Source organism: Palaemon carinicauda, chromosome 22 (genome assembly GCF_036898095.1).
Source record: "Palaemon carinicauda isolate YSFRI2023 chromosome 22, ASM3689809v2, whole genome shotgun sequence".
Taxonomy (NCBI): Eukaryota; Metazoa; Arthropoda; class Malacostraca; order Decapoda; family Palaemonidae; genus Palaemon; species Palaemon carinicauda.
The window spans coordinates 72,768,201-72,784,416 of NC_090746.1; the positions used below are offsets into that span (position 1 = coordinate 72,768,201).

Sequence of the window (16,216 nt, forward strand, 5' to 3'; positions counted from 1 at the left end):
TGCTGTTCCACGCTAGATGAAGTTTGTTCGACAAACTTGATCAGAGCTGAGAGGACGACTACGGAATACCCGTCTCAGATGCTTTCCTACGAGAAAGGATCGACTGAAGAAGCCGGAGGGGTGAAGCCGTCGACGATCCTATGGAGGACCTCCTCCTAAGGCATGGATCATTCTGCCCAAACGGGCAAAACTCTTGCCGACCTCATGGCATAGAGGTTCAGTGACACTGAATTCGCTGACAGAGACGGCAGGTGTGATATCCTTGGCTGATCACGGAGATTGTGCAGGAATCGGCCTCGGGAGCTGTTATCCGGATGAGTAACCTTAGGCATCTTCCCAGCGTGAGACCTGCAAGGGGGGGTTGCCAATCCTAGAGTTCGTGAACTCTGCCGCTCCCTCTAGGATTATGCCCCCCCGGGAGAGCCTCCCGTGCTACCTGTTCCTGACAGGAGGGGACTGCTATTGGACACCTTGTCTTAGTTGCCGTAGCCGGTCCGATAACTTAGGCCGACGAGGCTGAAAGAAAGAGGCGCTGGAGGCCTGCAGGGTCTGGAAGAAAGGGCCTCGGGAAAGTGAAAACGGAAGTCGACTTCCCCGTACAACCGCTGTCTATGTCTCTGTCCTTGGGCACAAACAAGCTCTTTCCATGGATGGAAGGGTGTCTGAGTTTGTCGACATCCACGGATGAGACACCCGAGAGGAAGCCCTCGGTCATTGCGTCCAGATGGTCCAACATCAAGCTTGCCCGCAAGTTCGAAACTTGGCGACGAACCGCCCAGGTGCTTGAGCCCGAGAGGAGGAAAGTACCCATGAACTTCCTGTAGCTTCCTTGAACAAAACCTCGGGTCGCAACCGAGGAGGGAAAGGACCTGGTAAGCCCCTTTCACGAGATGGAGAAGAGGAAGGGGTAAACCAGTCCCCCCTTGGCCGATGGAGAAATCTCGAACGGAAAGCTCCCCGGAATAACCCCTCCAGGGAATGACGGGGGAAAAGCTAACCCAGGTTCTGGAAAGAAGCATGTTGCTCAGACCTCCCTGAAGATTCTTCCTGCTCTTGCATGTGCCATGCTCTGCGTTTACGGGGTGAGACCGTGTTCTGGAAATACGCTCCAGAAGACTCGCCAGACTGGTCATGCTGCGAAACCCCAACGGGAATCGTGGTCGCAATCGCCCTGGCGCTCGCGCGATGTTAAATCAATGGATTGCGCGTTGCCGAACGTGGAAGCGCCCATGCGCGGGCACGCAGGAATGCAAACGAAAGTGCGCGAAGGAGCGCAGAAGGAGGGCGAGCGTGGTAGGAAGGGCGAGAGCTGGTGGTCGGCGAGCGATGACCCGTAGGAGAGCAATGGATACTGCAGGAATCAAGCCGACGTTCGCGCGATGGAACACCGTAGGTTCGCGCGACGGAACACCGTCGGTTCGCGCGACGGAACACCGTCGGTTCGCGTGACAAAACACCGTCGGTCCGCGCAACGGAACACCGTCGGTCCGTGCAACGGAACACCGTCAGTCCGCGCGACGGAACACCGTCAGTCCGCGCGACGGAACACCGTTGGTCCGCGCGATGGAATACCGTTGGTTCGCGCGCGGGCGAACATTTGGAGCGCATGTGCGCGGTCGCCCATGAGCGTAGGCGCACGGGCACGTGGGCGTGCGGTCGCGCGGGCACGTGGGCGTGTGGACGCGCAGGCATGTGGGCGCGCGGGCGAGCGCAGGCGGTCGGGAGACCGATGGCACGTTGACGAGCGATGGCGCGTTCTGGCGAGCGATGGCCCGCAGGCGAGTGAAGGCGCGTTGGCAAGCGATGGCGCGTCGGCAAGCGATGGAGCGTTGGAGAGCGGTGGTGCGTTAACAAAACGCTAGCGCGCAGGCGAAGAATCGCGCGGGCGCGTAAGCGATCGCTAACGCGTAAGAGACTAGTGCGCGCTAACAGAAGGCGCGCAGGTGCATCAGGAAGGTGAGCGCTGAAGCAAGCTGTTAAACAGGCGATCCTAGACGGTCAGAAAAAACCGTTGGCGCCCATTGGTGAGTGGCAGAAAAGGGCGCGCAGATGTGCGCTGGCGATTGAAGAAAGCTGGCGCACAGCAAGACCGAAGTAAAGGTGAGCGCTGGCGAGCAGGAGGAAGATCTACGGCAAGACTCAGCTACCGGAGATCGTGGTCCACAGCAGGAGAGCGCTAGATCGCTACTGATGGTGTCCAGGGAAACTGACACGCGTGGCAGATCGATGGCGATCGTTAACGCGTAGGAGATCGCTGACGAGCAGGCGAACGTTGACGGGTCTGTGGTCGCTGGCGAGCTGGTGATCGCTGGCGAGCAGAAGGCAACGCGTGGAAGCCTGTGCGTAGAAGAAGAGTCCTTGTCCAAGACCTGAACCGAAGTTCTAGATCGCGAGGGCGAACGTGGGCGCACAGGGCGCGTAACAGGAACCAACAGGAACAGCAGAGATGATCATCAGGAGAGCGCTGACGAACAGAAGAGCACTAGCGATCAGGAAAGCGCTGATGAGCAGGAGAGCGCCTGTGCGCTAACACTGAGCAGGAGAGAACACTGCAGAAGGGCGCGCAGGGGAACCCTGCACGCAAGGGAAGAACCCCCGTGGGAGGCAACCTTTTGCCCCGAAAGGATAGTTGTCCGTCGGGAGCTGAAGTCCGTCGGAAGACCGTTGTCTGTCCGTCGGGAGACTGAAGTCCGTCGGAAGACCGTTGTTCGTCGGGAAGACCGATGCCCGTCGGAAGACGAGGTCAGACTGCTGTCCATCTGCACCAGGGGCGGAAGATCAAGAAGAAGGAGTTGTAGGCTGCAAACGGAGATTCAAAAAGGCGCCTCTTAGCACCCTTATAGGGAGATGGGAGGCCCTTACGACGTAGCGGACGGTGAGCCTTACGGTGAAGGCGGCCAACAGCAACAACAGCAGAAGAGTCCTCCGAAGAGGAGTCTCTATGAGTGTACTCTCTCGCGAACGAAAGAGAAACACTTCGTAGAAGAGACGGGTCAGCAGTGACCTAAAAGGAGCAATCCTCCGAAGAGGGGCTCCTGCAGTTGCCCAGCCCCTTGAGCGTAACTGCAGGTGCGACCGCTCAGCACCAAGAGCATAGTCGCACAACAAAAAAGGCAAGAGAAGAACCCCCCAAAAGGGGAAGAACTCAAGCCTGGACAGGAAAAACTTCCCTCGGAAGGAAAGTTACCCACCCAAGGAGGCGAGCCTCCTGAGTGTTCTAAAATGAACTGGAGAGCTGTCAATCGTCACGGGAATACTTCCAGGAGAAGGAGACACGCCCCTGACGAAGATCTATAGGGGAGACAGCAACAGCCGAATCCCCAGGCCTCAACAAGACAGCTCACTCCGTTGTCACATTACAGAAACGAACTAGATCGGTAACTGTGAAAAATAAAACAAAAATCATTAGTTAACATTCATTCCCCCAGGAAGGCTCCGAAGAGGAATCCCGAGGGAAAGAAACACAAGAATTACACAACAGGCACGTGCCCTCACAACAACTTACACTCAAGGAAAGAAGAGCTTTAACCAACACAGAATTATAACAATTATAATTATGTAACTATGTAATTATGTAATTTAAAAATGAATGAACACTAAAGAAAGAACGAAGACCCCGAAAGGAATCGTTCTACAAAGCTGAAAAATCAACAAATACAATTAGATTCATAAACTAATTGAGACAAAACGTACGGTGTAGCAAACCCCCCACACGGGAAGGAAGCTACAAAGGCGTAGTAAAAGTAAAGTAGTAAAAGGGTGAACGACCTCAAGAGAGAGAGAGAGAAAGACCGAAGTCAAACTCGATCGCGACCCATGAAATTACACCATGGTGGCCTAACTGCCGAGGGCTCCATGGAGATATCGTACACTACACACACAAGCACAAACTCTGAAAAGGAAACTTACTGATTTCTCTACTCAAATATATACATAAACATGAGAAAATGTTTACATATATATTGAGTAAAAGAAAAGTATGTGATTAAGTAAAGACAAAACAAACAATGGCTGCCAAGCGAGGACAAAGACAGAGACGTCTGTCCATGTCCGAGCCAAAAGTGAAAGTGAAGCAATTCACCGGTGTGTGAGGGGGGGAGGGGTAGCTAGCTACCACTCCACACCCCTCCCCCCCGCTAACTAGCGCGGGGGTAATACACCCTCGTTAAAATTCTAATGGCTCGCCATTTTAGCTATGCTAAAAGGTAAACCCAATGTAAATAGCGTGGTTTGTATTTCGGTTACGGAACAAATGTGTTTTGTGTTGTCAGTGGTACCAGTAGATTGGGTTTGTACGTGTATTGTACCACTATATAAGGGTAAGGGAGATGTGCATGAGTGTTGTAATTCAAGGGGTATTAGTTTGTTGAGTGTAGTTGGGAAAGTGTATGGTAGAGTACTGATTACTAGGATTAAGGATAAAACAGAGAATGCAATCTTAGAAGTACAGGGTGATTTTAGAAGAGGTAGGGGTTGTATAAATCAGATTTTTACAGTTAGGCAGATATGCGAGAAATATTTAGCAAAAGGTAAGGAGATGTATGTTGCGTTTATGGATCTGGAGAAAGCGTATGATAGAGTTGATAGGGAAGCAATGTGGAATGTGATGAGGTTATATGGAGTTGGTGGAAGGTTGTTGCAAGCAGTGAAAAGTTTCTACAAAGGTAGTAAAGCATGTGTTAAAATAGGAAATGAAGTAGGCGATTGGTTTCCGGTGAGATTGGGGCCGAGACAGGGATGTGTGATGTCGCCGGGGTTGCTTAACTTATATGTTGATGGAGTGGTGAGAGAGGTGAATGCTCGAGTGCTGGGATGAGGATTGAAACTGGTAGACAAGAATGACCATGAATGGGAGGTAAATCAGTTGTTGTTTGCGGATGATACTGTACTGGTTGCGGATGCAGAAGAGAAGCTTGGCCGATTAGTGACAGAAGTAGTGAGGGTGAAAACGGGTGTAAGAAATGAGTTAGCAGCTAGAGTGGATATGAATGTGTTGAGGTGGTTTGGCCAAGTTGAGAGAATGGAAAATGGCTGTCTGCTAAAGAAGGTGATGAATGCAAGAGTTGATGGGAGAAGTACAAGAGGAAGGCCAAGGTTTAGGTGGATGGATGGAGTGAAGGAAGCTCTGGGTGATAGGAGGATAGATGTGAGAGAGGCAAGAGAGTGTGCTAGAAATAGGAATGAGTGGCGAGCGATTGTGACGCAGTTCCGGTAGGCCCTGCTGCTTCCTCCGGTGCCTTGGTTGACTGCGGAGGTAAAAGCAGTAGGGGATTTAGCGTTATGAAGCTTCATCTGTGGTGGATAACAGGGGAGGGTGGGCTGAGGCAGGCACCCTAGCAGTACCAGCCGAACTCAGTCGAGTCCCTTGTCAGACTGGGAGGAACGTAAAGAGGAGAGGTCCCCTTTTTTGTTTCATTTGTTTGATGTCGGCTACCCAAAAAAATTGTGGGATATGCCTTGATATATGTATGTAAATTAATTTTTTTATCTGTTCTTAATAATTTGTGGATCTGAAACCTTTTCAAAATCTTACACCAATCATAGACATTTTTCTTCCCAATCCATTCAAGTAGGACCTTGCTAACCACAAACAAATACTAACCACATTAATAATGGTTACAAAATTTCATGTTGCAGACGTCAGCCTTCTGATAAAAATACTTTCCTATAAATCAGCCTATTCCTCATATACCTACTAGAATGATATTTACCTCTTCTCTGAGTAGCCCAGAGCTTAATGTCTTGATCTGATGCATATGTGGATGAAGGTGCTAATGCACACATACGAGGAATATGTGGAGAGAGGATACTTGAAGCAGAAATGTCAACACTCACATCTAGTTCAACTTCTTCTGTTCTCCGATCCTCCTCTGGAGATCTTACAGTTCCTGGATTTTTCTGGAAAGGAAGTATACAATACATGAATACACACAGTTAAAAATAGTAAGATCTTCCACTCTCTCCAACTTAAATGAAAACAAAAAGGAAAGGTATGCCATATTCAGTCTCAACTAAATATGATGGATAACATATCAAATGGCTTATAGTAAATGTATTCCTTTAAAAAGCTAACACACACACCCCTATAGTATATAGATGTTGTGCTTACTCCTATTACAGCTGTGTGAGGCTTACAATGCATAAAGAATAGTTTCTTGTCCAAATATGAACATGAGAAGAAATACAGGTACAGTACTTCAGAAACGTACCTGTCGCAACTTTGACATGGCATCAGAAGAAATAAAATTGCTCTTGAAGAACCTCATTATAAAACACATGACCTGATACTGAGACTGTCCTAATTCTTCTTCCCCCAAGACAATGACTTTGAAGATCTGAAGTTCCTGAAAAAAAAAAAAAAAAAAAATGCATGAACAGTTAATAAAATTTATGCTATATAAAAAACTACATAATGTGAGGAGGCACACCAATGATGACATCTTTATCTTTATGAATTTAGAATAGTGAGAAATATAGGGAAGGCACCCTAAAATAAAACTTCTGACATGCAAATAAAACTGCCAAGGAATTGTCACAATTAATGTAACCTAGAACATCATGTTTCATGAGTAAATAAACAATATTGTTATCAGTTGACAAAGTATTAAAATGCTGATTAACTGATACTGTTTGTATGCCAGATCACGAATACTTAAATCATAAATACAGTACACCAAAGCTGCATGATGGTGTAAGTCATACATGAAAGCTGTCAATAGACCCCATTTTTATCTAATATCTTACAATGTAACAATACTGCTTTCATATTTGCTACATGTAGGAAACGACATAGTAAGAATGATGCATTAGAATGTTACTTTTACATAGAATATAAAAACAGAAAGAAAAATGATATTTTAATTATAAAATAAATTTTTGAATATACTTACCCGGTGAATATATAATAGCTGCTACTCAGCGGCTCGACAGAAAACACACTAAAAAACTCGCGAGCGATCGCTATAAAGGTTGCGGGTGTGCCCACCAGCGCCACTATCGGCCAGATACCACTCTTGCATGTAAACAAACCCTTCAATTCTTCTCGTCCCGCTGCGTCTCTAATGGGGAGGAAGGGAGGGCCTTTAATTTATATATTCACCGGGTAAGTATATTCAAAAATTTATTTTATAATTAAAATATCATTTTTAAATATTTAACTTAGCCGGTGAATATATAATAGCTGATTCACACCCAAGGCGGTGGGTAGAGACCAGAGTTAATTAAGTTTACAGCGTATGAGCTAAGAGTTTTTGACAGTTATCAATATAACAAAATCAAAATATATAGGTACCTGGTAAGGAAGTTGACTTAGACGATTACTCTGCCTTATAAGTCTGTCTTCCTCACGAAGCCCAGCGATCCTCTTAGGATGCTGAAAGACTCCCAGGAGCTGAAGTATTAAGGGCTGCAACCCATACAACAGGACCTCATCAAACCCTTAATCTGGGCGCTCTCAAGAAATGACTTTGACCACCCGCCAAATCAATCAGGATGCGAAAGGCTTCTTAGCCTTCCGTACAACCCAAAAAATCAATATTAAAAACATTTCAAGAGACAGATTAAAAAGGATATTGGAATTAGGGTAATGTAGTGGTAGAACCCTCACCCACTACTGCACTCGCTGCAACGAATGGACCCAGTGTGTAGCAGTCCTCGTAAAGAGTCTGGACATCTTTTAAGTAAAATGACGCGAACACTGACTTGCTTCTCCAAAAAGTCGCGTCCATAATACTTTGCAGAGATTTATTTTGCTTGAAGGCCACGGAGGTTACTATATCTCTAACTTCGTGCGTCTTAACCTTAAGCAAACATCGGTCTTTCTCATTCAAGTGAGAATGAGCTTCTCGTATTAAAAAAATCTGATAAAATATGACAAAGCATTCTTTGACATAGGCAATGAAGGTTTCTTAACTGAGCACCATAATGCCTCAGATTTACCTCGTAATGACTTAGTACGGGCTAAATCGAACTTAAGAGCTCTAACAGGACATAATACTCTTTCCAGTTCGTTGCCTACGATCTCTGATAAGCAAGGAATATCAAAAGATTTAGGCCAAGGACGAGAAGGCAGTTCATTTTTGGCCAGGAAACCAAGTTGAAGTGAACAAGTGGCTTTTTTCTGTAGAAAAGCCGATGTTCTTACTGAAGGCATGAAGTTCACTGACCCTTTTAGCCGAAGCCAAGCACACTAGGAAAAGTGTCTTGAGGGTGAGATCCTTCAGGGAGGCTGAATGTAATGGCTCAAACCTGTCTGACATGAGGAACATTAGGACCACGTCTAAGTACCATCCAGGAGTTGCCAAACGACGTTCCTTAGAGGTCTCGAAAGACTTAAGGAGATCTTGGAGATCTTTATTGTTGGAAAGATCTAAGCCTCTATGTCGAAAGACCGAAGCCAACATGCTCCTGTAGCCCTTAATCGTGGGAGCTGAAAGGGAGCGAACCTTTCTCAGATGTAAAAGAAAATCTGCGATTTGGGCTACAGAGGTACTGGACGAGAACACAGATGCTGACTTGCACCAGTCTCGAAAGACTTCCCACTCCGACTGGTATACTCTAATGGTAGAAGCTCTCCTAGCTCTTGCAATCGCACTGGCTGCCTCCTTCGAAAAGCCTCTAGCTCTTGAGAGTCTTTCGATAGTCTGAAGGAAGTCAGACGAAGAGCGGGGAGGCTTTGATGGACATTCTTTACGTGGGGCTGACGTAACAGATCTACCCTTAGAGGAAGACTTCTTGGAAAGTCTACCAGCCATTGAAGTACCTCGGTGAACCACTCTCTCGGGGGCCAGAGGGTAGCAACCAACGTCAACCTTGTCCCTTCGTGAGAGGCGAACTTCTGCAGTACCTTGTTGACTATCTTGAATGGTGGGAATGTATATAAGTCCATAAAAGACCAATCCAGTAGAAACGCGTCTATGTAGATTGCTTCTGTATCTAGGACTGGAGAGCAATAGATTGGTAACCTTTTGGTTAACGAGGAGGCAAAGAGGTCTATGGTGGGTTGACCCCAAGTAGCCCAAAGACTCTTGCCCACGTCCTTGTGGAGGGTCCATTCCGTGGGTATCACCTGACCCCTCCGACTGAGACAGTCTGCCAAGACGTTCAAGTCCCCCTGGATGAATCTCGTCAACAGGGAGATGCCTCGAATTCTTGACCATAAGAGAAGGTCCCTTGCGATCTCGAGCAGCGTGAAGGAGTGTGTGCCTCCTTGCTTGGAGATGTACGCCAAGGTTGTGGTGTTGTCTGAGTTGACCTCTACCACTTAGTTTCGAAGAAGCTTTCTAATATCATCAAGGCCAAGTGGACTGCTAATAGCTCCTTGCCGTTGATGTGCATGCTCTTCTGACTTGAGGTCCACAGACCCGAGCATTCCCGACCGTCCAGGGTCGCACCCCAACCCAAATCCGACGCGTCTGAGGACAACACGTGGTTTGGGTTCTTGACTGCTAGGGATAGTCCCTCTCTCAGACTGATATTGCTGTCCCACCATTTCAGGCATGCCTTTACTGGTTCGGAGACTGGGAATGATACCGTCTCTAATGTCTTGTCCTAGTTCCAGTGAGAGGCTAGATGGAACCGGAGAGGCAGAAGGTGTAGTCTCCCTAGTGAGACAAACTGCTCCAGGGATGAGAGAGTCCCTATGAGATTGTTCCAACTCCTGACTGAATAAAAGTTTTCTTTTCAGCATTAGTTGGACTTCGAGCAGGGCTTGACTGCGAATCTCCATCCCCAAATATAGAATAATCTGGGATGGGATCAGTTGGGACTTTTAGGTTGACCAAAAGTCCCAACTCCCTGGCCAGACTCAACGTCCAATGTAGATCCTGCAGACAGCGAAGACTGGACGATGCTCTGAGAAGCCAGTCGTCCAAGTACAGGGAGGCTCGTATCCCCGATAGATGGAGGGATTTTGCCACAATCCTCATGAGCCTCGTAAACACGAGAGGCGCAGGACTGAGGCCAAAGCACAGGGCTCGAAACTGGTACCCCACATTCCTGTAAACAAACCTCAGAAACGGTTGGGAATCCGGGTGTATAGGAATGTGGAAGTATGCCTCCTGAAGGTCGAGAGAGACCATCCAGTCGCCTTCCATAAATGCTGTCAAGACAGCCTGGTAGACTTCATCGTGAAGTTTGCCTTGACAATGAACACATTGAGCGCACTTGCCTCTTACGTACTCCTGCAGTGAACATGGCTGCCAGATCATTGGAGCCATCCCTGAGGGACTTGTTCCTGCAGAGAACGTGGCTGTCAGATCATTGGAGCCATCCCTGAAAGCCTTGTTTATGCATGACATAATTGTACAGCAAAACTTCAAACGCTCGAAAATAGCTCTGAAGTCGACCTGTAAAATCTTGGAGCGTCTCATGGCCAGGCGCCAGGGAGAGTCTATGAAGTTTGAGAAGTCTATCTGGGCAGAGGCAGGAACTCCCAAGCCGAGAACTTCTCTCGTGTCATATCAGACTCTCGCTCTATAAGCCAGCTTAAAAGTAGGGAAAGCAAAGGCTGTCTCCCCCAAACTCCTCCTGGTGATAAACCAGTCGCCTAGCAAACGTAAAGCTCTCTTAGAAGAGCGAGAGAGCACTAGCTTATAAAACAACGGCTTCGAAGTAGCTAGGCCTAGTGTAAGCTCTGACGTTTAGGCGAACGAGGAGCAGCAGTTACAAAAAGATCCGGACAAAGATCCTTAAAAATCAGCATGATTTATTTAAAGTCCATAGAGGGCTAAGCAGCTTTAGGCTCCTCTCCGTCTGACAGAGTCCTCAAGGGAATATCAGTAGGAGGGGGAACAGCAACTTCCTCATCTGAAGGAACCTTGTCCGACAATAGCCGAGTCTCAAGCAAGGGAGAGACCTACCGTGGTGGCAATGCTTTACAAGCAGAGTCCACACGCACTGGTGCATTAGTAGCGGACCAGGACGCAACGTCATGTAACTGCTTGACAGTCTGTGAACTGTCAACAACAACAGGTGCGTGAGGACGCACAGCGTCCACTCGAGACTGCTTTGACCGCCTAGTCTGAGCAGTCAAAACAACTCTAGAATGCGGAGGTTGACGCTCAGCGTCAAAACAAGTTAACTCCGATTGTTGGCGAACGTCCTGAACGTCAACAGGAGCTTCAGCAAGTGGCCTAACGTCCAAATGTGGCTGAAAATCCACAGGAGACCGCATCGAGTGTGGTTCTAAACAACCTGACTGACGTGACTTGGCTACGCCAACGTCAACAGGACGCACAAAGGAACGTTAGGGTGGCTGAAGGCCAGGATCTCTATGAGATAAACGGCTAGGCTCAACGGACTTATCGGCAGAATAGTCTTCCATAAGGGAGGCAAGCTTATTCTGCATGTCTTGCCGTACAACCCATTCAGGATCAACGGGAATGGTTGCGGTAAGAGACGAGGGTAACGTCTGTGACTGCAAAACCTTGCCTACAAAAAGACTCTCAAAGTCTGTGTTACGCTTTTGTTTAGGCGGCGAGCAGTCTTCCGATGACTGCATAGGGTCAGAGCTGTCCTAATGGTTAAAACCAGGACGCTGGACCTGTCCTGAAAGGACTGACTTTCGCTTAAAGGGCCTCGAAACCTTGTTCCATGGTTTCTTATGCGAAAAGCCTTCGGATGACGAGGAGAAAATCGTCTCTCTCGCCTTATGGTAGGGGTGATCTTGGTAAGATACACCTGATACCATAGAGGGAACGTCTGTTCGCTGATCAAGGCCTCTCGAACCCATAAGTCGTACGACATTACTTCTCCCCTGGGCTTGGGAGCTTGCAAGAGGTCCCGGACTAGGCGAACGACAGGCACGAACAGACGAACCCTCGGTCGCAACACTGATAACACTTTGCGCAATATCACTTTATCACTACGATTTTCTGTTTTGCACTTAATTCACTGAAATCGAATTTTTTAACAATTCACATTAGGTATGAATAAAACTGATTTCTACCTGAAGCACGCAATTCTACCCTCTATCAAAAGGTTATAATTGCGAAATCAGTCGTATAATGTAAGCACATTAATACCAGCAGAAAAAAACAGTAAACATATTTTAAGATAAAAAAATCAGTGGCTGGGGAAGAGACTAAACACTAGTTCATTCAAAACTACGTTTTCAATCTCTCACCGTACAGTGCCTTGGGACGAGAATAAAAAACTAAAAACGTTTTATCCTTTCTCCCAGTACAGAGACTAGGGACGAGAGTAACTCGAGAACAACGTTACTCGCTTGGGACGAGATAAAGATCGGAACGTTCTCTCTCCTCTCTCTCCCTCCGTCTGTATCTCTCTCTCTCTCTCTCTCTTGATTTCGCACCGAAGAGAAGAGCCCACTTATGTTTCGTCAAAAAACAGGTTATTTGACCAAAGGAAAAAACTGAAAGGTTTTTCAATTAAAAAGTTCCTTTAAAATAGAATTTAAAACATTTAAGCTTTGAAAGAAGAATGAACAAAACGTCAGAATCGATTTACTCTTTCTGCAAAGTGAAACCGTGATACTCTCTCTCTCTATCGTAACGATAGAACGCAAACTGCGTAGCATAAATAAACTAAACGTTAGTTCATCTTTGAAACAGTACGAAGACTATTCAAAGAAAATCTTTCAAAAAATATCTACTAAAAAAATTCATTTAATAAGTTTTAAATCATTAGCTCTGTAAAAGTTATTTACGATAGAAAGGGCTCAACGTTGTTTAACTTCGGTTTCCAAGTTAGGACCGCCTACTCTCAGGAAAGGTCGCATATAAACAAATCATTAAAATTTATCTTGATGTTTATTATAAATGGAAAGCTAATCTAAGAGGCCTAATAAAGGCGGGTGAGAATAAAAAATATATAGAGGAAAATCTATAAATAATTTATAACGTGATAAGATAATTGCTAAAAGCCTAAACACACTTCCGCTGAGGGAAGGGTCGGCCATTTAAAAGTCAAGGAAAGTCCAAAAAACAATCCAAAGTCATCAAAAATTAAATCTATCCAAAAACGAGTTCAAGATTTAAGTTGAAGATAAAACACCTGTACTGCGAAAGCTCAAACCAAAATGAAGTACTTCACCAAATATGTTAAGAAAACTCCAGGTTCTACAGCGAGTATGAATACGTCTTGTCGTCAACGTCGACAGAGAAGAATTGAAGGGTTTGTTTACATGCAAGAGTGGTATCTGGCCGATAGTGGCGCTGGTGGGCACACCCGCAACCTTTATAGCGAGTTTTTGAGTGTGTTTTCTGTCGAGCCGCTGAGTAGCAGCTATTATATATTCACCGGCTAAGTTAAATATTTAAAATAACTCTTTGGTGGACCTTTTTCAATATAAAAGCTTACTAAGACATAATTACAGTTGGTAGTATTTGTTTTTCATATCTATAGACATACAAACATCTACAAGTATTTCAATACTGTATAAATATTGCCTTACAAAGCATACAAACTTTTAGCTCAAATCTAACAAAGTAATCTGCAGGATGAGCAGATGTTCATACATAGCATAACCATAGAGAAAGTCACAATGAAAGAACCATTCAAACACTTTCCACATAAAAGGAATACAGTATATGTCTGTGGCACTGGGAAGATAGAACTTGGACATTTAACTATGATTTGTTTACAATGAACTATGACAATTATTCCTATTGTCAAAGCACATTGTATATTTTACGTATGCAAAACAGATATGTGATGGAAGGCTAAGATATTGACTTGAGATTATAAGTTGGTTTATGACTTCTCAAAACATGAATGATGAATTGCAATAATGACTGGGAGGTGGCAGAGAATTAGCAGAGCACCTGAAAGTCCATAACAGTTTCAATGACCTTGCATAGAACGGCTATGTTAAAAAGGTATTAAGGGGTATCAATTAGGCATTTAAGCATAGCTAGAGTTTTAGTAGTTACTGTAGAGCAAAATGACATGGCGAAGAAACCTATTCTCCTTTTCTAACCCACACCTATGAGACATATGAAAGAATGCATATGCATGTCCACAATTAAGAAAAAAAGATGACATTGGAGAGAATCCAATTTTGCACTTGGCAATATAAGTTAGTAACTTGAAATCTTCATAATAAAAGTTACTTACCTGTTTAAAATCAATAAGCTGGGTGACATATGTTCCATCATTTTGGGGAAACTCCAATACCACTGAATCATCAGAAACATTGGCAGTGATGGTCTCCTTAATTACTTCACCCCCCTGAAAAAGAAGATGTAATGAAGTACTAGCAATAACATTGAACAAATTACAATAAAAGAAAATAAATATTGCATATGCAGTATTATGAATCTATAAGCTGATGTAGGCTACAAAAACTACTTTGTTGTCACCAATACTTTCTACGTGTTTACTGCAGTTATTATTAAGTGTTGTCATTTATTAAAAAGTAAAGCTGTATTACAGGTCACCATATATGTACTGTATATTGTACTAAGTAACAAACATTCTGAACATTGCCTCACTAAAGAGGGAGGGGCAGATTTTGAATGTTTTAATAACCTTCATACAGTACAGTACTATCAAGTCCTTTGATACTGTAGATCTCTAAAATGCTTGTATTTCTCACCCTATTGACTGTGCTACATTCACACAATAAGTGATAAAACGAAAATTTTTATACAGTAATCTAATCATTGCAACTTTAAATCTGATATACCGTACATAAATGAAAAAGTATTTTCTTTTTAAGCAATGTAATTTTGAAAAGATGCAGCAACATTTACATCTAAACATAATACAACACAGTACTGTAATGTTGAACTCATCGTTTCACACTGACAAACCCCTTACTTCAAGCACCTCAATCAATGCAACATAAATAGCTTTTTATGTTTGACTTTAGATAATAGATAAAAGGTGCTAACTCTTTGCTATTAGAGCCACACCTAACTCGCAAAAATTTAAATCTGATTTTAGGATTTATGATTCAGTTACAGGATATACTATTTTCAAACTGATCAAAGAACTATTAATATTCTTATAACAAACAGCTAAGCTTTTATAATCCAATGAAGGTTTAGTGCATAAGGATTACAATGACTATACAGTATTTGTTAAATATTTGATTAGTTAAACTATCAATATATTAGAATTGTTTGAGAATTCTCAATATTTCTTCAGTGCATTGTTAAATGCTTTTCTAGATTTCTTTGTTACCCATAGGGAGTAGTGCCGTCAGTTTACCTCACACAAAACACTGTGGGCATTACTCAAGGGTCTCTGCTGCATTCCATCAGTCACTAGCTGCACCTGCTTTATATCTTTCTCCTTGACTTCTATTCTGCTTACTTTTTATATTTTTGCTGTCCAAATTGAAAAATCTAACTTAGGCCACATGTCCTTCTTCATTGTTAGGGGGGTGGGGGACTCTATGTTCCTTACTAAGAGCTAACCTTCTTACCTACATTAACCTAGGACACCATGGCTTTATTCCTTGCGCATTCTTGTATTTGTGACCCATAAGAGAATAAAGTAGTATTCGAAAACATAGGATTGTATAGCTTTAGAATATTTGCAAGCCTATACTAAAGAAAATCCATGGACCATGAGGATATTCCAAAAAAGCTACATCCTAACTAACCTTAAATGGTTTGTAGATCAGCGGATACAGGTCTACTTATACTGTACTGTACATAAAAAATGAGAAATGGAATCTTAATTTACCACGTCAAAAAGATTTGTCCTAGTCTAAAGTACACTCAACTAACCTTAGCTATGCTGTCGTGTCATTTCAACGGGCCACTAGCTACCCATACAAGGACTACTAAGCCAAAACATCCGCTGTTCTACAAACTATCCTTAACTTAACATAGCCTAGGGGCCAAAGTAAATTTTTCTAAGAAAACAATATGATTTTTGGACCCGTGTCATGGTGCGGATCAAAACCAGACTTAGAAAATTTTCAGAAAGGTGGGCGAAACAACATTTTTTATTTTGACCAACGACCTCAGATTTAATCGTGAAACCTAATGAACTAGTAACGATTAATTAGTATATGCTGTTTAAAATCATGTGGGGAACATATTGTTCTTGTAAAATAAAACCGGGCCAAAACCTAATAAAGGGGCTTTGCTCCTCTGCAACTAATAACCTAACCTGACCTGACCAAGAGTATTATAGTAATCAAACGATGATTCTTTGCCTTCCAAAAGAGTGATGGTAGGCCTAATTTTCCTCAAAAGTGAGAAAGTATTCTGCTGGTCTACCCATAACAGAAAATTATCTA

At 44.2% G+C, this 16,216-nt stretch overlaps 1 protein-coding gene across 1 annotated transcript in view; it reads right to left on the reverse strand.

The window, feature by feature from the left end:
• The window catches only part of oaf (out at first), a 28,193-nt gene that overhangs the window by 11,557 nt on the left and 420 nt on the right, over positions 1–16,216 (reverse strand). Inside the window, exons 2-4 of the mRNA XM_068346391.1 lie at positions 14,077–14,190; positions 6,210–6,344; positions 5,712–5,898 (exon numbers count right to left, since the gene is read on the reverse strand). Coding sequence (XP_068202492.1) covers positions 5,712–5,898; positions 6,210–6,344; positions 14,077–14,190 — 436 coding nt within the window. The remainder of the gene's footprint in view (positions 1–5,711; positions 5,899–6,209; positions 6,345–14,076; positions 14,191–16,216) is intronic.